This window comes from Cucurbitaria berberidis (genome assembly GCF_010015615.1).
Source record: "Cucurbitaria berberidis CBS 394.84 unplaced genomic scaffold K460scaffold_6, whole genome shotgun sequence".
Taxonomy (NCBI): Eukaryota; Fungi; Ascomycota; class Dothideomycetes; order Pleosporales; family Cucurbitariaceae; genus Cucurbitaria; species Cucurbitaria berberidis.
In genome coordinates, this window is record NW_024468940.1 from 574,663 (window position 1) to 593,849 (window position 19,187).

General features: G+C 50.3%; 9 protein-coding genes across 9 annotated transcripts; 5 read left to right on the plus strand and 4 right to left on the minus strand.

The window, feature by feature from the left end:
• Window positions 1-152: 152 nt before the first annotated feature.
• Window positions 153-1,355, minus strand: K460DRAFT_370800 (HAD-like protein). The gene is made up of 5 exons (XM_040934229.1): window positions 1,126-1,355; window positions 1,058-1,071; window positions 958-1,005; window positions 798-907; window positions 153-740 (listed from the first exon to the last, which is right to left on the minus strand). Exons 1-5 carry the CDS (start codon window positions 1,183-1,185, stop codon window positions 247-249), a joined length of 726 nt encoding a protein of 241 aa, XP_040783382.1. The 5' UTR covers window positions 1,186-1,355; the 3' UTR covers window positions 153-246.
• Window positions 1,356-1,649: 294 nt separating this feature from the next.
• On the plus strand, window positions 1,650-3,641 carry K460DRAFT_347139 (nucleolar GTP-binding protein 2). Its single transcript, XM_040931335.1, has 4 exons — window positions 1,650-1,700; window positions 1,751-1,845; window positions 1,892-2,155; window positions 2,206-3,641. The coding sequence occupies exons 1-4, from the start codon at window positions 1,688-1,690 to the stop codon at window positions 3,433-3,435; spliced, it is 1,602 nt and encodes a 533-aa protein (XP_040783383.1). The 5' UTR covers window positions 1,650-1,687; the 3' UTR covers window positions 3,436-3,641.
• A 264-nt stretch (window positions 3,642-3,905) lies between these two features.
• K460DRAFT_370802 (delta-1-pyrroline-5-carboxylate dehydrogenase 1) lies at window positions 3,906-6,277 on the plus strand. Its single transcript, XM_040934230.1, has 5 exons — window positions 3,906-4,112; window positions 4,174-4,278; window positions 4,333-4,628; window positions 4,679-4,747; window positions 4,800-6,277. Exons 1-5 carry the CDS (start codon window positions 3,960-3,962, stop codon window positions 5,926-5,928), a joined length of 1,752 nt encoding a protein of 583 aa, XP_040783384.1. The 5' UTR covers window positions 3,906-3,959; the 3' UTR covers window positions 5,929-6,277.
• Window positions 6,278-6,289: 12 nt separating this feature from the next.
• On the minus strand, window positions 6,290-7,940 carry K460DRAFT_436287 (uncharacterized protein). Its single transcript, XM_040938409.1, has 2 exons — window positions 7,139-7,940; window positions 6,290-7,057 (listed from the first exon to the last, which is right to left on the minus strand). The coding sequence occupies exons 1-2, from the start codon at window positions 7,451-7,453 to the stop codon at window positions 6,674-6,676; spliced, it is 699 nt and encodes a 232-aa protein (XP_040783385.1). The 5' UTR covers window positions 7,454-7,940; the 3' UTR covers window positions 6,290-6,673.
• On the plus strand, window positions 7,610-9,565 carry K460DRAFT_410226 (MFS general substrate transporter; the record flags this gene model as incomplete). The annotated part of the gene is made up of 2 exons (XM_040937348.1): window positions 7,610-7,898; window positions 7,947-9,565. The coding sequence occupies 2 exons, from the start codon at window positions 7,610-7,612 to the stop codon at window positions 9,563-9,565; spliced, it is 1,908 nt and encodes a 635-aa protein (XP_040783386.1).
• A 168-nt stretch (window positions 9,566-9,733) lies between these two features.
• On the plus strand, window positions 9,734-12,040 carry K460DRAFT_193041 (glycoside hydrolase family 47 protein). Its single transcript, XM_040927136.1, has 2 exons — window positions 9,734-9,776; window positions 9,851-12,040. The coding sequence occupies exon 2, from the start codon at window positions 9,976-9,978 to the stop codon at window positions 11,764-11,766; it is 1,791 nt and encodes a 596-aa protein (XP_040783387.1). The 5' UTR covers window positions 9,734-9,776; window positions 9,851-9,975; the 3' UTR covers window positions 11,767-12,040.
• Window positions 12,041-12,186: 146 nt separating this feature from the next.
• K460DRAFT_294613 (glycoside hydrolase family 17 protein) lies at window positions 12,187-13,234 on the plus strand (the record flags this gene model as incomplete). The annotated part of the gene is made up of 3 exons (XM_040929503.1): window positions 12,187-12,452; window positions 12,510-12,902; window positions 12,979-13,234. 3 exons carry the CDS (start codon window positions 12,187-12,189, stop codon window positions 13,232-13,234), a joined length of 915 nt encoding a protein of 304 aa, XP_040783388.1.
• A 28-nt stretch (window positions 13,235-13,262) lies between these two features.
• Window positions 13,263-14,068, minus strand: K460DRAFT_370805 (uncharacterized protein). The gene has a single exon (XM_040934231.1). The coding sequence runs from the start codon at window positions 13,769-13,771 to the stop codon at window positions 13,595-13,597; it is 177 nt and encodes a 58-aa protein (XP_040783389.1). The 5' UTR covers window positions 13,772-14,068; the 3' UTR covers window positions 13,263-13,594.
• A 2,130-nt stretch (window positions 14,069-16,198) lies between these two features.
• On the minus strand, window positions 16,199-17,990 carry K460DRAFT_294785 (uncharacterized protein; the record flags this gene model as incomplete). The annotated part of the gene is made up of 3 exons (XM_040929514.1): window positions 16,199-17,021; window positions 17,074-17,207; window positions 17,283-17,990. 3 exons carry the CDS (start codon window positions 17,988-17,990, stop codon window positions 16,199-16,201), a joined length of 1,665 nt encoding a protein of 554 aa, XP_040783390.1.
• Window positions 17,991-19,187: the final 1,197 nt, after the last annotated feature.

Here is a 19,187-nt window from a genome sequence, read left to right on the forward strand (position 1 = left end):
GAAGCGACCACATGCTCCGCAAGGCAAGTCCCGGTGCAAGCTGGGCTGTGCTCACACTGAAAGCCACTTGGAGCTAGACGTCGATGCAGAGCTTATCTCGATGTCCACCACACCTGTCTGACTGGAGCTGAGTAACTGAGTAACTGATTCATCCATGCAACAACTCCGGCAAGTCATTCTGTACATGTACATGCGAAAATAAGCCGGACTTTGGTGAGAAAGATTTTATTCTGTCGTTGCGTTTGCCTACACCACCAAGGCATCCACAATTTCGAGTTGTCCCTCGCCTGTTGTACAATCCCATGACTTGAGCCTGACACTTCGCATGTCCCGGACAATGTAATCCGCGCCAGCTTCTACGAGCTGCTCTAGCGTGTGAGTCGTGAACAGTGCAACCACTGTACACCCGGCGGCTTTGCCTGAGCGGACACCCGCAGGCGCGTCTTCGAAGACGACGATGGAAGGTTCTTTTACTTGAAGGCCCAACTTCTTCTCTCCCATTTGATAGCATGCCGGATCAGGTTTGCCATGCTGGACATCTTCGGCCGTGACAATGTTGTTTGGGTGGGTCAGTTTCATGACATCAAGCCAGCCGCTCACGAGCGGTCGTGTCCCTGAAGTGACGATACACCAAGGAACAGCCTGTTGTTCGAGCTTCTCCAGCATAGCTCGAGACCCAGGGATTTCCGTCGCATCCTGACCAAACCTTTTCGGGATCAGGCCTTCTGCATGGCTGATGTCTAGCTCCCATCATCAGCAAAGTGCGTCCATCTAACCATGATGCTGAATGCACTTACAGTCCCAATTAGCGAGTCTTGGCTCATAGATCTGGAGAACATCAATCGACCTTCGTCCGTGTGACGTAGCAAGTATCACTTCGGGATTGACGCCGATCTCTTTCCCTATCCTGAAGAGGTGAGCCCAGCACATGTGTTTGATATCGCATCGACGACTTACTGCTGCCAATGCTTGACTACTGCGTCTGTGGAGTCGATGATGGTCCCACTACTACGGTCAGTACCACCTATTCTCATGTAACGCTGCATAGGGCGCATACTCCATATCAAACAACTACGAACATGGTTAGGGGCCAGTCTTTGTTGTGGGTGGTCGGGTGTGACTGACCAAGCCATGATACCTGACTGTTTTGGCAGGCGCGGAGAAGGAAGGTTCCGGGACAGTCATTGTGAGCGTGGAATCGGGGGGGAAGATGAGCTGGTGTTTCGAGTAAGGAATTATTCTCTCTGCATGTTCTTACACGTTATTAAATAGAGGCGACAGCGTAAGTAAAGAGAACATTGACGAGTCGAGTTGCAAGAACGTTCTAGCCGCATTAGGTATCCGGGCCGCCAATTGTTGATGATGCAGCCAATGACAGAGGCACCAGCAGTTTATGCTGAAGCTGCCATCCTCAGTCTGGAACTCTATCCGATCTCTCAGGATTTCTACAGCATTTAATATCATTCCATGCGGCTGAAGTGCCTTGTCGGAGACTTTTGACTCTAATTGACCTCTCTGCAAAAGCCGAAGATGCGTCGAGCTGCGGCGGGGAATGGAGGGGCACGTGCGAAATGCTGCCGCTCACCGCCAACGGATCCCTGTCAAAATCTTGGCTCGGATTTCGAAATTTCGAACTACCTTTGCGGTGATCCGAACAGACCGCCACACCTGACAACGACATTACACGATGAAGGTCGGAAGTAAGTTATTAATATCCAAGTCATCTTGCGGCACGCTGACGTCGATCAAGAGCCCAAATCGAAGCGCCAACCCGTGCGGTTGCGACACAAGATCGAAAAGCGGTCCGCCTCAAAGCAGAAGAAGGACAAAAAGCTAGCTAAGAAGGTACGGATGCTGTACAACCCAGACAGAATCATGCTGATAAGACCAGAACCCAGAATGGCGATCGAAATCAAAGAAGGACCCTGGCATTCCCAACCTCTTCCCGTACAAGGACAAGATCTTGGCTGAAGTTGAGGAGTCGCGCAGGAGAAAAGAGGAGGAGAATGCGCGCCGCCGTGAACTAGCAAAACAACAAAGACTTGGTGTTGGACCTGCAGCAGATGCTGTGGAGGGCGACGTCGAGTTCGAGGAGTTCGACGTCGAGGACAACGAACTGCTTGATGGCAGCGAAGATGAGGATTCCATGCAAGTGGTCAGTTCACCCGCGTTGCTATACTCTGCGACGACGCTAAACACATACAGGACAATGCAAACCCCATGGCTGCACTCTTAGCTTCCGCGAAAGCACGCGCCGCCGCGTTTGAACAAAAGGACGAGCACGACGAAGATGCCATGGAGGACGATTCAGAAGACTCAGAGTCCGACGAAGACGGCGCAGTCAAGGTTCGCAAAGACACCTCACGGAAGCAGTTCGACAAAGTGTACAAACAGGTCGTCGACTCCGCAGACGTTGTGTTATACGTGCTTGATGCACGAGATCCTACAGCAACACGATCAAAAGAGGTAGAACAACTGGTCATGGCCGCCGACGGAGGCAGCAAGCGCTTGATTTTTATCCTCAACAAGATCGATCTTGTACCACCGCCAGCTCTTCGTGCATGGCTGATATATCTACGGCGGTCGTTCCCTACTCTTCCACTCCGTGCTGGGAAACCGGCGGGAGGCGCGAAGACCTTCGAGCACAAGGATCTCACCATTAAGGGAACCTCCGAGACTTTGTTCAAGGCCCTCAAAACATTTGCCGAATCACGGCAACTCAAGCGCTCAGTCAAGGTTGGCATCATCGGATATCCCAATGTGGGCAAATCCTCTGTCATCAATGCCTTGAGTTCGAGGATGGGCGGCAGGCCTGCTGGCTGCCCAGTTGGTGCCGAAGCCGGCGTTACCACCAGCCTGCGAGAAGTCAAACTGGACAACAAGTTGAAGCTTCTCGATTCGCCTGGTATTGTGTTCCCGAACAGCTCGGAAGGATCCAAGGAAAGCAAGGTACAACAGAAAGCACGACTCATCCTACTGAACGCTGTTCCACCGAAAGAGATTGATGACCCTGTTCCGGCCGTGACTCTCCTGTTAAAGAGACTGTCTTCGTCAGAGGACCTTTTCTCTAAGCTCATGGAAGTTTACGATTTACCTCCTCTACATTCTGTTGGCAACGATAGGACTACCGATTTCTTGGTCCAGGTTGCGAGAAAGCGAGGTCGACTGGGCAGAGGCGGCGTGCCCAACCTCCACAGCGCTGCACAGACTGTTATCAACGACTGGAGAGACGGGCGCATTCAAGGCTGGACAAGCCCTCCGAAGTACGACCCCGCTGCTCCCGTAACGACGAAGACAGCCCCTGCTTCCAAGTCCAAGGGCCTTGTCGGCGATCAGAAGGAGATTGTGAAGGAGTGGGCTGCAGAGTTCAAGTTGGAGGGTCTCTGGGGCGATGAGTCGAATGGCGTCGATGCACCTGAGGCGATGGAGATGTAGATATTGCTACATGTAGAGCATCTTAAAAAAGGACGGCGAATCGGCGTTTGACAACGGGCTGAATGATGGGCCTGTGTACTTTTTACAGACAAGTATTCAGATAGATATCACGAAGATACCAATGACAACTGCCTGGATCATGATTATGCGGAATATCAGTTCTGAGTGCCCCATAGATTGTTCTGCTTCGCGCACGCTACTATGTTGTCTCCCCACTTTGAGTCCCGAAAACCATCCCCAAGCCCTGGACCGTAGCTGACCGCATGAGAGTCGCTGCGACATCGGATCGTGCTGTCAACGAAATGTTCTCTAATGGCGCAACAAATGCTGGTGCGAGGATTTGAGAGCCGCTATCTTTTCTTAGCAGTCGCGAAGTCGCGTTCGTATGCTCCACACTGCGGCTTGCGTCGGCTCAACCCCACAGCGCCGTCATTCCAAGCCCCAAGGCTCTGGATACAAAACCATAGACACACAGCTCTTCGATTGCGTCCTAAATTCCCTAAGAAATTCCTACGGCATTCACAATGGTTTCCTCGAAAACCCTTCAGCCTCTGTGCTCCGTTTCCAAGTCCCTCAACGCTCTGCCCGCGGCATATGCTGGTGCGCAAATCGCATCCAGAAGGTATGCTGGCACGATTGCAAACTTCAAGATTCCTGCGGTCAACAATGAGCCCAATGTGAGTTGGGAGAGCCATCAGTGCAGTGTATGACTTTCATCAGCTAACATGTACCTTCCAGCATCACTACACCAAAGGCTCCGTGGACAGACAGAAGCTCCAAGATGCGCTTGCGGCGCTGAAGAAAGGTGCAGTCCAAGTACCTTTGGCTGTTGGAGGCAAATATGTGAGGACAAATCTCCCCTCTCATTATGAGTCTCAGATCACTAACACCGTCTAGATCAACAACTCCTCCGTTCTCACACAACACAACCCCTCCTCACACGCCGACGTAGTCGCCAAATACTCCAACGCCAGCCCGGCCGATGTCAAGAAGGCCATAAAGGCGGCATTGGCAGCCAAGCCAGAATGGGAGGCACTGCCGTTTGCCGAACGCGCCGCAGTGTTCCTCAAGGCGGCAGATTTGATCTCCACAAAGTACCGATATGAGATAATGGCTGCAACAATGCTGGGACAAGGCAAGAATGCGTGGCAAGCTGAAATTGATGCGGCGGCGGAACTGTGTGACTTTTTAAGGTATGGTTTGGAATACAGGCGTGTCAAAGTTTTGAGACTGACTTGGGAAGGTTCAACGTCAAGTATGCGGAAGATACATACGGAACTCAACCAGTACACAACTCACCAGGAGTATGGAAGTATGTCGTTGTCCTTAACTGACCCTTGCTATATATATGCTGACTGCAATAGTCGCGTCGAGTACCGCCCTCTCGAAGGCTTCGTATACGCCGTATCCCCATTCAACTTCACAGCCATCGGCGCCAACCTGCCCGCAGCGCCAGCCTTAATGGGCAACGTTGTAGTCTGGAAGCCATCTCCGTCTGCTATCGCCTCCAACTGGCTACTCTACCAGATCCTCATCGAAGCTGGTCTTCCACCAAACGTGATCCAGTGGGTCCCCGGTGATGCAGTGGAAGTGACACAGGAAGTGCTCTCTCACAGGCAGTTTGCGGCGCTTCACTACACTGGCAGTACAGCCGTCTTCCGGTCTTTGTATGGCAAGATCGCAGAAGGTGTTACGGAGGGCAAGTATCAGGGCTACCCCAGAATTGTTGGCGAGACTGGAGGCAAGAACTTCCATCTCGTTCACAAGGACGCGGATATCTCTAACGCGGCGATCCAAACTGTCCGTGGCGCTTTCGAATACCAAGGCCAAAAATGCAGCGCCTGCTCACGTCTCTACGTCCCCGAGTCCGTCTGGCCGGAGTTCAAGCAGATACTTGTTGCCGAAACCGAAGCCCTGAAGATCGGCGAACCATCCGACTTCTCCAACTTCATCGGCCCCGTAATCCATGAAGCGTCCTTCAAGAAACTCTCCGGTGTCATTGATGAGGCAAAGAACGACAGCGAGCTTGAGCTCGTGGTCGGTGGAAAGTACGATAGCAGCAAAGGCTATTACATTCACCCCACCATCTACCGCACTTCGAATCCTACCCACCCCCTCCTCTCTCGCGAACTCTTCGGTCCCATTCTCGTTACATATGTCTACGACGACAGCACGCCATCTTCATTCGCCAACATCATCAAGAACATTGACGAGGCTTCCGAGTACGCGTTGACCGGCGCTGTCTTTGCCAAAGACCGCGAGGTGATTAAGTTTGCATCCGACAAGCTTAGGGATACCGCTGGAAACTTTTACATCAACTGCAAATGCACAGGCGCGGTTGTTGGACAGCAGCCATTCGGTGGATCCCGAGCCAGCGGAACGAACGATAAGGCTGGAAGCGCGAATTTGTTGGCAAGATTTGTGAATATGAGGTCGGTCAAGGAAGAGTTCCTGCCCACGGAGAAGGTGGCATACCCCAGCAACGAGGTTTGATTAACTATAACCGAGATTGGATAGTGGAAGTTGTAGAACAGATTGGCAGATTCAAAGACATCTCGCAAAGGATGGTTGGAAAATATCCGCCATGGTGGAACTTTACATAGCGCACGATAGATGCGCTAGGGTCATTGGACGGGGCGTTATGTTTAGGAAGGAATTATGAGAGACGAATCAAAAAGGTTAAACATGTACAATTATCAAGATGCGATGCACAAATACAAACAACAAATACGGAGACTATTATAAGGTATCCACTGTCTGCGAATCAGTTAAGAGCGGGTTAGTAGGGATTCTACCCGCATAGAGCTAGAATGATCCTTCCGATATTGACACATCTTTCTCGACGGCCTCAATATCTTCAAAACAGGAGAGTTTGGCCCGGGAGATATTTGCTAACAAGTCTCTCTGAACATGCCCGTGCACCATCTACCAGATCGTAAATGTCAAGTGTCTAGACTTCGGCAAACATTGCTCCCCCAAAGCACGGAGCATGGCAATCTCGCGTTTACGGCCCAACGACATTTTCTAGAATCCACCTGAAATCACAGCGGACCCACTTTCTCGGGAGCCCCGTCCGCTGGTGGCTTGCACACCTGGCGGAGCCTAACGGAGGCTTAATCTGAGCCAAGGATGCGGAAAGAGTTTTTGGCTGATGGGTACGGCAGTTGCTATTAGAGAAGACATGTAAGTACAGCGTATATAACTACATCATGATAGTGTTGAGGTTTATTAGGATGGATCAGCGTTCTTGAAGAAGAAAGGTCATGGGTGCATATGGTCGGCGTTGGAGTTCGGAATTCGTCGTGATGATGTGTGTCCACCACCAGAAGAGCAACTGACACGTCTTCGATGACCCGTCCGTCAGGCAGTACGAGTCGGTATAGCGCTGTCGTGGTACTGTGGACTTCAAGTAATCCGTGTCCGGTATCCAGTTGGCGCATAAGTCTGTCAAAACCAGGCGCTCATACGCTGATTTATCAGCCTTCTCCATATAGACACGCGTACTCACCACCATGTTACCCCTCCCATGCCCCAATTCTGGTGTTTGTCTGACGTCCGACCCTCCGCTGTGCAGTCTTGCTCCGCCCGTAACACCGGTGGATTTCGTCGCAGGACAAGCTCGCTAACCTATTCGTGCATCAGCCTCGGTAACCTCGGCACCCACGCCATTCGGCATATAAGCTGCACTAGCTCCATGACGCACGGAGTCGGATCTGTTTGCCATCGTGTCGCTGGTCCACAATTTCCAGAGAGCGCCCCGATAAAGATGCGGCGTGGCTGTGCTTTGATTGGCGCCGAGGGCACGATTTTGCGTTCTTGGGCACATTTCGGGAATAGCGTGTGTGCTTCGGCCGAGGCTGCTGAAGTTTTGGTGTGGCCAAAGCATGGTGTCATCCTCATGCGGACCCTTCCGTGGTATGGCGCATAGTTTGCGATGGAAATAGGAGATTTCCAGAAGATTGGGCGCCGCGCTTGTGCAGGGTTTTAGTCCGACGGAATGTTGCTTTATATATGACATGTTCCCGCTCCTGGTTGTGATAGTCGTCTTTCTTGCCTGTTGTTCTTATCACTCCCTTAATTAACTCATTTTAATCCTAGGCCTCGGGCCTCGCTTCATATTCAACTATTCTCCAAACATCAACACAGCGAACCGAACCGATATAACACACACATCATGGAGAAAGAGACCGGAGCTGGTGGGAAGAGCACTATGGACATCGAGTCTGGGAAGGAGGGTATCTCACACTGGAAGCTGATCACGGATCAAGGCGTCGTAACAAATGATATTGTGAACTGGGAGTACGAGGGTGAGGGCACAGAGGATGACCCGTATGTCGTCGAATGGATAGACAATGACCCAAGGAACCCTATGACATGGGCGAAGACGAAGAAGTGGATCATGGCCCTTACCGTCGCGAACTCGGTTCTCATCGTATCCTTCTGCTCGTCCGCATTTTCTGGGGGTAAGTCGAGCCCGTCATTGGAGTAAAGTGCAAGACTAATAGTAGTAGGTATTACGCAGATCATGATAGAATTCAGTGTCAGCCAAGAAGTGGTCACACTTGGTGTATCGCTTTTCGTCCTCGGTTTCGCTCTTGGTCCGCTACTCTGGGCTCCCTTCTCTGAACTATACGGGAGGCAGCTCGTCTTCACCGGAACCTTTCTTGCCTTCGTCGCTTTCAACGCCGGTGCTGCTGGTGCCCCAAATATCCACGGTCTCCTCCTGCTCCGATTCTTCGCCGCTGCTTTCGGATCCAGTCCGCTTACGAATGCGGGCGGTGTCATCGCTGACCTGTTCTCGGCGAACGAGCGTGGATTAGCCATGAGCATCTTCTCTGCTGCGCCGTTCATGGGACCTGTCCTTGGTCCGATCATCGGTGGATTCCTAGGAATGACCGAGGGTTGGCGTTGGGTGAATGGTCTGATGGCCATTTGGTCCGGTTGTATCCTGATCGCCACCGTCTGTCTAGTCCCTGAGACGTATCCTCCGGTACTGCTAAGGAGACGTGCGGAGAGACTTTCGAAGCTGTCTGGGAAAGTATACCGGTCCAGGACTGATATCGATCAAGGCAAGGTCACACTCGGAGAGGCTTTTTCGACTGGCCTCAAGCGACCCTGGATCCTCCTCTTCTGCGAGCCAATCGTCCTGCTTCTTTCCCTGTACCATGCCATCATCTACGGTATCCTGTACATGCTCTTTGGTGCTTTCCCCATTGTGTACCGTATCGGCCGTGGCTGGAACGAGGGTATCAGTGGTCTGCCTTTTGTGGCTGTAGCCATCGGTGTATTGCTCGCCATCGCCTACGTCATTCTGTTCGACAACAAACAGTACATGAAGAGAGTCAAGGCATCTGGCGTTGGCTACACCACTCCTGAGGCGCGGCTTCCCATGTGCATCGTGGGTGGCATTGCCCTCCCCATCGGTCTCTTCTGGTTCGCGTGGACGAATGGGCCATCGGTGCCATGGGCAGCCAGTGTGGTGGCTGCGATTCCATTCGGCTTTGGCCTGGTCCTCATTTTCCTCTCGATCATGAACTACCTCATCGACTCTTACACGATCTTCGCTGCGTCTGTACTTGCGGGCAACGGTATCATCCGATCGGTATTCGGTGCTGCCTTCCCCTTGTTCACCAAGCAAATGTATGACAGGCTCGGAATTCACTGGGCGTCTTCGATTCCAGCCTTCCTCGCCGTCGCATGCATTCCGCTACCCTTCATCTTCTACAGGTACGGCGCCGCCATTCGCAAGAAGTGCAAGTACGCTGCCCAAGCCGATGCCTTTATGCAGCGCGTCCGCGGTATGCAGGCGGCTAAGGCGGCCAAGGCACAGCAACAAGCTGCTGGCGAAGACACCCCTGACGATTCTCGCGCGGCAACTCTGCAGGCCGAGGAGGCCGAGCACGAGGTGCACGAGGAGAGCGCACCTCAGTTCGCAGAACTGAAGGCGGAGAAGGAGTCAGATGGAGAGGTCCTGAAGAAAGTCCAGACCGGACGGTCGACGCGGAGTAGGCGAACCATAAGGGCGGAAGATGACTTCTACGACAATCCTTACGAGATTGATCGTGTGCATACGAGGGAAAGCTTCGTTGGAAGGCCGAGGGCAACCAGTGGTGCTAGCGTCCGACGATGAGAGGAGCTTGTAGTTTTGGTTCGAAAAGTGAGCGTTCTGGCATCAGCATGTGGTAGGAAAGGGTGATAGTCTAACAGGAAGCATCCGCATTTTATACCCCTTTCACATCTTATAGCTCAATAATTTCTGAGACATTTTCGACAAAATATTTCCGAATGAAGTCCAGTGTAAGAAATGCTGACGATTGTTGATCAGCGGCTGACTAGCAGGGGTGAGCACTATGGGCAGAAAGTGCGACCGGCAGTGTAGCACTACCGTTTGGACACATCGCTAACTCAACCCAAGATGCATTACCACCACGACTACCCTCATGCTTCTCGTCGCTCTATGCAGTCACATCCAGCGATGAGGAGCTTACTTTTACCGGAATTGTATATATATTGTTATAGCTGCGGTTCCTGGCCGAAACAATGCCACGTGTACGCACTCGACACATAGCCATCTGCGCATTTATCGTTCTCTGGATTTATTACTTTCTCCCGAGAGACGAAGCACTCACATACGTCCACAACTACGGCCATAGAGGATCCCATGGCTCAGCAGTGGCATTGGCACGGTACATGAACGATTACCCCCCACATATCACCGCAACGCAAAGTAGCTTCGACTGGAGCTCTGTAAACTTCACCTACCCACCCAGACTCACGCCTAAGCTACCTGCTCCTTTCACGAAACGTCCGCGCATACAACACAATTTCAAGCGAGATTCGCGCCCCGTGGCCGCGGTACAAGAACAAAGGCGGATAGAAGTCAAACGAGTATTTCGGAAGAGCTGGACAAGTTACAGGAGTCAGGCATGGATGAAGGACGCTTTAAAGCCTATAAGTGGAGAGTATGTGGACCAATTCTCTGGGTGGGCAGCAACGCTGGTAGACAGCTTGGACACGTTATGGATGATGGGAATGCGCGATGACTTCTACGAGGCTGTCGAGGCTGTGGCCACGATTGACTTTGGAAAGTCCACGGCACCCTCGGTCAACACATTTGAGACGTGCATACGATATCTGGGCGGGCTCCTTGCAGCGTACGATCTCAGTGGACACGAGGTATTGAAGACGAAGGCGATCGAAATAGGAGATCTGCTGTATGCTGGTTTTAACACTAAGAATGGGATGCCAGTTGACTTTATGAACTTTGAGGATGCGAAAAAAGGAGGAGGGTTGACGGTGGAAGGCCAGGTGGTCAGCGCAAGTCCTGGAACGATCACCCTAGAGTTCAGCAGATTGAGCCAGATTACAGGAGATGGCAAATACTACGCTGCGGTAGCCCATCTGATGGACGTATTCCACCAGGGTCAGCATGATACAGAACTTCCGGGGATGTGGCCAATGTACGTTTCCATGAGCGAAAAAGATGTCGTCACCGGGCACCAATTCTCTATCGGAGGGAATGCAGACTCGCTATATGAATATCTACCAAAGGCCCATGCGTTGCTAGGCTCAGTGGATCCTAGCTCCAAGATGTATGAGATCATGTCTCGAGCCTTTATGGATACTGCGATGAACAACCTGTTCTTTGCACCCATGACACCAGGAAGCGAAGACATCCTCATCTCAGGAAACGTCGATGTCCTAGCCGACGGTCCCACGCTCGACCCCGAAAGCGAACATCTCTCGTGCTTCATTGGAGGTCTCTATGCACTCGGAGGGCGCCTATTCAACAGCGACGAATACCTCGACACTGGAGCAAAGCTGGCTCGCGGATGCGCATACGCCTACAAATCCTTCCCCACGGGCATAATGCCAGAACGCTACAACATGGTCCTCTGCCCTGGTCCAGATCGACGGATACCCTGCACCTGGGATGAGGTGCGCTATGCCGAAGAAGCCGCGAAGCGTTCTCAGTACAAATCAGACCTACCAAAGGGCTTCACAACTGCCAAAGATCCTCGCTACCTACTTCGCCCCGAAGCTATTGAGTCTGTCTTCATTCTCTGGCGCATCACAGGTGATCCGGTCTGGCGCGAGACAGCCTGGGAGATGTTCCAGGCAGTAGCCAATGCAACAGACACGCAGTATGCGAATGCAGCAATCATGGACGTGAATGTCGTTGGATCACGGCAGGAGGACTATATGGAGAGCTTTTGGATGGCGGAGACGTTGAAGTATTTTTATCTGTGCTTTGCAGATACGGAGTTGATCAGCTTGGATGATTTTGTATTGAACACTGAGGCGCATCCGTTTCGGTTATCCAGGGGGTGAGGTTTGGCGAACAAGTATATCCGCAACATGAGCTCATGTTCAATGTCTAGACTCACAACATCATCCGAAGCTCGATCTGTGCGCGCTGACGAATTTATCGAAACGGAACTCGGGTGACCCACTCTTCATGGTGGGTCGAGCATGTGGCGATGTGGCGGCTGTGAGCCACGATTGGTGTACCTGACCCACGGATACGAAACTGACTGTTTAGCGTGGCGCCCCTTGGTTAAGCTTCCACACCACGCAACGATCTCAGTTCTTCCCTTCTTCATTCCAAGACTCTACGTCAGTGTCCTTGTTACACAGTCACTCTTTGTTTCTTTACTTTACACTCTTTATATATCTATTATCTACGTTTCCAACGCTTCCGAAGCATATTCTTACTTCAACAAATTTATTCCTAGGGTACATAGACCCGACATGCGTTTCTCTACCGTAGCAGCTGCCTTGGCAGCGTCCCCAGCCCTCGTCTCGGCAGCGAAGGGTAGCCAAGGTTTCTCTCTTGGCACCAAGCTTGCTAGTGGCGCATGCAAGACCCAGCAGGACTATGCGGATGACTTCGATGCTATCAAGAGCAACTCTGGTGCTACCATTGTCCGCGGATATGCGGCCTCTGATTGTGATATGGCGAAGAACTCTCTGCCGGCTGCAAAAAGCAAGGGTTTCAAAGTCGTCTTGGGTATCTGGTATGATGCACACCATATCGTATGACGTTGAGCAATTTGCTGATCCGTGATGATTAGGCCCGATGTCGAGGAATCCTTCAACAAGGATCTCAAGGCCATCACCGATGTTGCCCAGGAATACGCCTCTACGATCTACGCCGTAACCGTCGGTTCCGAAACCCTCTACCGCGGCAACTTCACCGGCGAGACGCTCAAGGAGAAGATCAACACCGTCAAGTCCCAGTTGCCATCAGACATCAAGGTCGGCACCGCCGACAGCTGGAACAAATTCGCTGATGGCACAGGCGATGCCCTTATTGGCACTGCGGATATTCTCCTAGTCAACGCCTTTGCCTTCTGGCAGGGCGCATCCAAGGACAATGCTACGCACGTATACCTTGACGATATGTTCCAGGCCATTACCCACATCGAGAAGGTCGCCGGAGGCGCGGACAAGGCCCCTGAAGTCTGGTACGTTGCTGCTCCTACACTGCATTTTCCCTTTCACTCTCCCTATAGTCTTGTCAACAACTAATCTCCATTCAAGGACCGGTGAGACTGGTTGGCCCACAGCCGTAGGAACCGACTATGGCCAAGCCGAGGGCGGTCTCGAGAACGCCGAACATTTTTACCAAAACGGCTTCTGCTCGCTGCTCGACTACGGCTTCAACGCTTTCTACTTCGAGGCATTCGATGAGCCATGGAAGCCTAAGTCGATTGGCGACAACGGAAAGGCCGCAGATGAGACGACTTGGGGCGCTATGACTGCGGATCGCAAGACCAAGTACTCGCTCAAGTGCTAGATGGAGTCATTACCGGGGCTGAGCAGAGGGCTGTGTATATGCGTGGCTAAGGTGGATGTTATAGATGAGTGTACAAAAACTGCATAATAGGGATATAGACTTGCATTGGGTGGTACTACCTGGATTTCCAACGGCTGTTTTATTTCTTGCTGCATTATTAAATAGGATTTGCATATAAGCAGGGCCTATTATTGCCTTCCCAACATGCAAGCTGACATTTATTGCTTTACAATCTTGGAAACAGACTACTAACCGGCGTTGCAAGCCTCAAGGTTCATCATGAATAAGCACAAACGTAATCGATAAGTCATAAAGCGCCCGTTTATCCCTCCCCACTAACAGTCTGTCTATATAACTAGTTTACTTGCTGGAAACTGGCACATACGACCACAGGCGAAGGAAGACACCGGATCCCGTTTGCTCTCCACACGTTAAGCCTTCGACCGGCGGATTAGTAGTCAGGTGGGTGACCACTGGCGAATCCCCGCTGTTGTATGTTTGCATACTCTCTTTTTGTTTTGCTATTCTTTTTTGCATGTCGCAGCCTTCGTGCTACATAATTAGCATTAGGTTTGAACTGTTATTTTCGGGGGTTGGTTGATTGTACTAGACGTTGGGTCATATACAATGTCTAGTGATCTATGGATGGTAGTGAAATTCAAAGCAAACATTTGATATATATCATGGTGGAAGGGTCTTGAAAGCTGCTGCGCAAATTTATTGTGTCAACGTCAGCGTATTGATTAGGGAAATAGTGGTTGGTGATTGCCTTTGTTGGATTTAAGTTACCTATATATGCGAATAGCCTCTAGAACGATAATGAAATCTACATGCCTAGCTTTCTTCATGCATATCATAGCCACCCTAGGTTCTTCCTACTTAGTTCAAGGTGTCTAGGTAGATCGCTCTGTCTAATCTTTAGAAACATTCCTGGTGAAATATGCACCCATTTCCGCGCTCGTCTTACTCTCACAGCGATATAGAAGGAGGACGTCAAAAGTACCTACGCCCTCGTTGAGCTATTTTTGGTTCTGTAAAGGTACTTTAGGTGCGGGAATAGTTGTAAATGACAGTACCTTGAGAGTAAACATGAATACAGGGCGCCTATGCCCCAGGCAAAAATACCTATTGAGCAATCGCCAACTATTGGAATTACCTTGAGTGCGGATATGTTTCACAGAATTCACCCCTGGGATCATTGATATCATCAGACCGATTAGTGCCCCTCATTCTAGCCAGGAGTGAGGGGGTTGCAGAGAGCAACAGTTAAACCTACAACCTCTTTCAGTTATTCACTAAGGAGGCAGCTAGTGTAGTCACTAACTAACGTACACCATCTCTATTATGCTGTTATCAGCTTGTAAGTATCCTTAACGAGTAACAGAATAGTTGCTTTCTTGAACCTGTAAAATGAACATGCGCTATGCTTTCAAAAAGGATTCCTGCTACGTAGTGGTTCCGCTAATGGGTGAAACCTGGCCCAACGAAGGTATTGCACAACCAGAAACACGGGACATGCAATTGCGGGGTTAAGAGATCCAACGCGACGAAGGAATTGCAAAAGGACACAAATCATCATGATTGATAAGTTTGTTTTCATCATAGCCATGCAAAAGGCTATGTTACACATCTTAGAGAAGCACATTTTGACCCTGTTACACTAGTGATATCTGAACAAAATTAATAGTTTATCTAGAATAGATCTTTATAGCCTAATATAGGTATACATGAGATCGTAGCAATTCCGCATGACAAAGCAGTATAGTGAACCGGGTACAAATGAGATAATTACTTAAGGAAATACTTAGCCCTCGCCATACTATTGAACGCGCCCGCGAATGCGTATAGACTCCTTCCGACCGTGTGCACTGTTGAATTGCACGTATCGCCAACTCCGTACACCAGCAATGGCATTTCAGAAGCCAAAAGCAACGCCAACTTAAGAAATCCCGCCCTTCCCTAAGCAACAGTTGCAGATAGCGACTACGGATGAAAACCCAACCGTAGACGCCACACCTAACCCCAAAACGCGCAAAGACCAGCGCTTCTCAATCCCTTCAGAGCTGAACAGCCATGTGCCAGGGAGCTCACGGTACGACTTAGGTACGGGTCCGAACTCAGACTTCAAGAAAATGAAGAGGATGCGATATCCGATGATACAGGCCACTCAACACCTAACGCGTAGTTGTAGCCGGCAGTACAATACTCTGTGGAGCATTTTCAGCCATTGAAGACGAAACGGTTCTATTCTTGCTTTTACTTGGCAACCAAGTAACCTTGTAGGTACTAAGCCATACTTCGGCATCTTCAAGGGCGTGCACCAAAATGTTCGGCCCATGCATGCACCCGTATGATGGTTCAAGCACATCTGAGGAGAACCGAACAGGTAACACCCAAGACTCTTATGCCCGAAGGAATGCGGGCAATTGTGCCCGGATCAAGTGGTTCGACAGGTCTCCGAGCTCTCTAGCTATTCTAATATAGAAAGGGCGAGATAGATGCTTGCTATGTCTAAGACAGCAGGGAGAAGGAAACATGAGATGGAAACTGCTGAAGAGGATACAGCTAGCTATTGCGAAGTGCATAGGCAAAATAGGCGCCAGTGCTATCGAAGATAATCTTTCCTTCTTTGTCGCCTTGCCAGCTAGCGTTGAATTGGTCCGAAAGTATGGACAAGGAGAGAATATTGTAGCGACTGTTTGGCGAATAGGCAGCGTCGGTATTTTCGACGAAAGTGTTCGCCAATCCGAAGCTCTACAATCCGGTTGACCATCAAGGTTGGTAGCTTATGGTCCAATGAGTATGGTTGGTGTTGAGGTTCGTGAGGTGCAATTTGTCCATGTGTGATGGTAGACGTAGGACCCAAGTTTGATAAAATCCCCAAAAGAAATTCTGCACCGCAGACAATTCGAACCCCAGGCACAGTCTGTCCACATACATCGAGTAGTGTTGTAGATAAGCTGTTTAGTCCTCTAATTCCCACAATCTTTTTGTGTCGAATTCGGCATACAACGTACGCAGATCGATGGAAGGGAAGCCGTCCGTTGCGGGGAAGAGATTGAGAAAGTCTTGATATCTTTGCTCGCTCTTATCTAGCCCTACAGCCTGGAGTTCCAGTGAAAGCTGTGCTTTGAACCAAGAATATTCAGATTTGTAGAATGATATGGAGACTACGCTACCCAGAGCTAGGCTCCAGATAATGGCGTTTTGAGTCTCTTGTGAATGATAAGAGGGGCGGGGAGTGAAGGTCTCGGTGTTTTCTAATATCAACTGGGTTACTTGATCGAACGTTGAGGTTGTCGTAGGCATGTTCTCGAGCTTACTATCTGGTGTAAAATCACATAGAAGTGGCAACAATGCTCTCCTAGTACGCAATAAGAGGAGGTCGCATACTCTCGTCTGTAGGGGAAGTGTTCTCGGACCAGTCCAGAAGTATAGCTGGAAGGCTTCCGCAAGCAGAACCTCGGTTACTGAAAAACCGTGTCCGGGTATTTTTTGCGCAGCCAAAATTTGTAAAAGTGCATACTCCGCGTCGTACAGCGGTTGTATGACATATGTGTCGATCTTTTTGCCGACAGGTGGTCGTGCGTGAGCGATGCCAAGGTGATGTAATAAGTGAATAATCTTGTGAAGTGGTTCCGAGAGGTGGGGTAAGCTTGCGAGGGTTATGCTCGTAAGGCGAGCAGCTTCAAGGGCCGCTTGTTTCGGGGCCGGGCTAGATGGCACATACGGAAGATACGGGATCTTTGGAACCTGGACGAGTTGCGCTGCAACTACAATTTCGCACCTAATTGTTGTTAGATATTGAGGCATAAAACATAGCGAAGCTAAATGCGAACCATTGCACAGCTTTAAAAGTCCATGGTGTAGCTGATTGTATCCCTTTTACTATATCCCCCCCACCGCGTAATGTAAGCACTCTAATCAGCGCATCGCGGTGCACTTCCGCAGTCTGGAACATGCCGGAGCAGCACTATACACAGGTTAGTTTAACGAATAGAAAAAGGTGTATCATGGTTCTTGACATGTAGACTTGAAAGGCACATACCGCTGTAGCTGTGATACAGGACAGGCAATTCAGAAGATGATCCGAATACTCCCCAGATTCCGTCTCTTTCTTCAAGACGTCTTGTAAGGCAGTGAGCGTCTTACCGTAGAACCACCTGAGTTCCTCAGTATTAGCGCGACCCCACACTCCCGCACGAACTAGAGCAGTCGCATAAAGCCACAAGATGAACGAAGCCTCGTGTTTTGCCATATTTCCCAATACGGTGTTATCACTTGAGAAGGGAACTAAGGCGTGCTTTGATAAGTCCGAGTATTTATCGTCTGAGCAGGGGATCTCGTCTGGGCATAAAGCCAGAAAGAAATGGAGGATATGATCGTAATTCCGCCCGATGTCCGGTAGCAAATTAAATGGGTCCAAGCACTTCGTGTTGACTGCTGAATGGGGGTCAAGTACGATCACAAACTCTTCTCTCTTTATCATTTCTAGCTGCGCCCGTGTCTCGTCTGCTTCCTTAGCCACCCCTTTGATCATCTTGGCTCTTGATAACCATTGCACATGGCGGTTGTGCTTCGAGGTGGCTTTATTCTTATTTACCCATTCTCTCGCTTTCTTCCTTACAACCGTGTCTTTATCCGGGTCAGAGTGATCCAGAAATTCGAGCTTCGTAACGGTATTCTTTGGGAGCTCTATTGAGAAGGTCGGCTGCATCTGCTGGAAGAATTGCCTGCCTTTGTCTTTCTGGGACATATCTCCTTCTGCGCACAACGCTTCCTAGGAGAAACAGATATGTGTTGCTGAGCTGGGCCGTGCGACAGTTCGCGGACTTCGACGCGCAACTACTACCTTAACGGAGAGCTGAAACATTGACCGAGAGTGGATTTTCGGTCTGCTTGAATAGAAGGGCGCTCCAAGTGATGTACGGAAAGTCGAACAGGGCTGTGAACGGCTATGGAGTACGAGGACGTTGCGCATGGGCCTGGGAGAATCGAGTCGTCATCGTTCGGAGCAGTTTCCGCGGTAAACCGTTATCGGGGAGGTTTAAGTTTAGGTACCAAGACGCTGATAAGTAATGCTGGCACTCGTGATCAGCTCACAATTGCCATTGAGCATGCATTGGTGTCAGCCAGCAGGACACCATTTGCCCCCACCAAAAAGGGGGGACAATGGAGAACGCAAACTGTGGCTTACTTGGCGAATCAGGCAAGGACGGAGGAGGCCCCGGGATCTGCGAGCTAGCTGGGAAAGTCTAGCGACGAGACGGCTGCGCATAGCTTCCGAGGCGCCGTTTTGTTGGGTTGGTATTTGGAACGTGCATACCGGTTCTAGGCTTCCGAGCAAGTTATGCAACGTTGTAAGAGGGATTGACTGAACTCCCAAACGTTCTATCGCGCCGTGGCAACTTGGCGCGACGGTGATACCTATCTCATGTACTAGTGTCTTTTTATAGTTGGCCTCGACACACATCACTGACAAATCAAAATATCACATGGATGCCGTACCAAACCAGCGAAGCTTAACGGGCGTAGGCGCTTGGGAACTTTTATGCCTGGGATCAAATGGTGACACAGGGGCTGGAGCGAGCTCAGCTACTAAAATAAGCCACGCTGTGTACTAACGCTATAACAGGATAAGGGGGCATGGCACTGCGTAACTATCACAGGACGGTTACACCGCAGAGTTGACATAACGATCTTATAATTGGCGCTTGACAAAAAATAAGGGTGTTCTTCCCTTAATTCAAGCTAATACTTTCCATTACGCTACTAAGTAGCTAGCTTCATTGCCCCCCTTTTGCATAAAAAGCAAAATATGCGGGACCGTAGGCAAAAAGAATATTGACAAGAGTGGGATCTAGCAGAACTTTGTTAGTAGTGAAGTTGGAAAGGCAGTTGTGATATGACAATAGTCAAACCCACGCTATTTCTGACTGCGGAGGATGTTTAG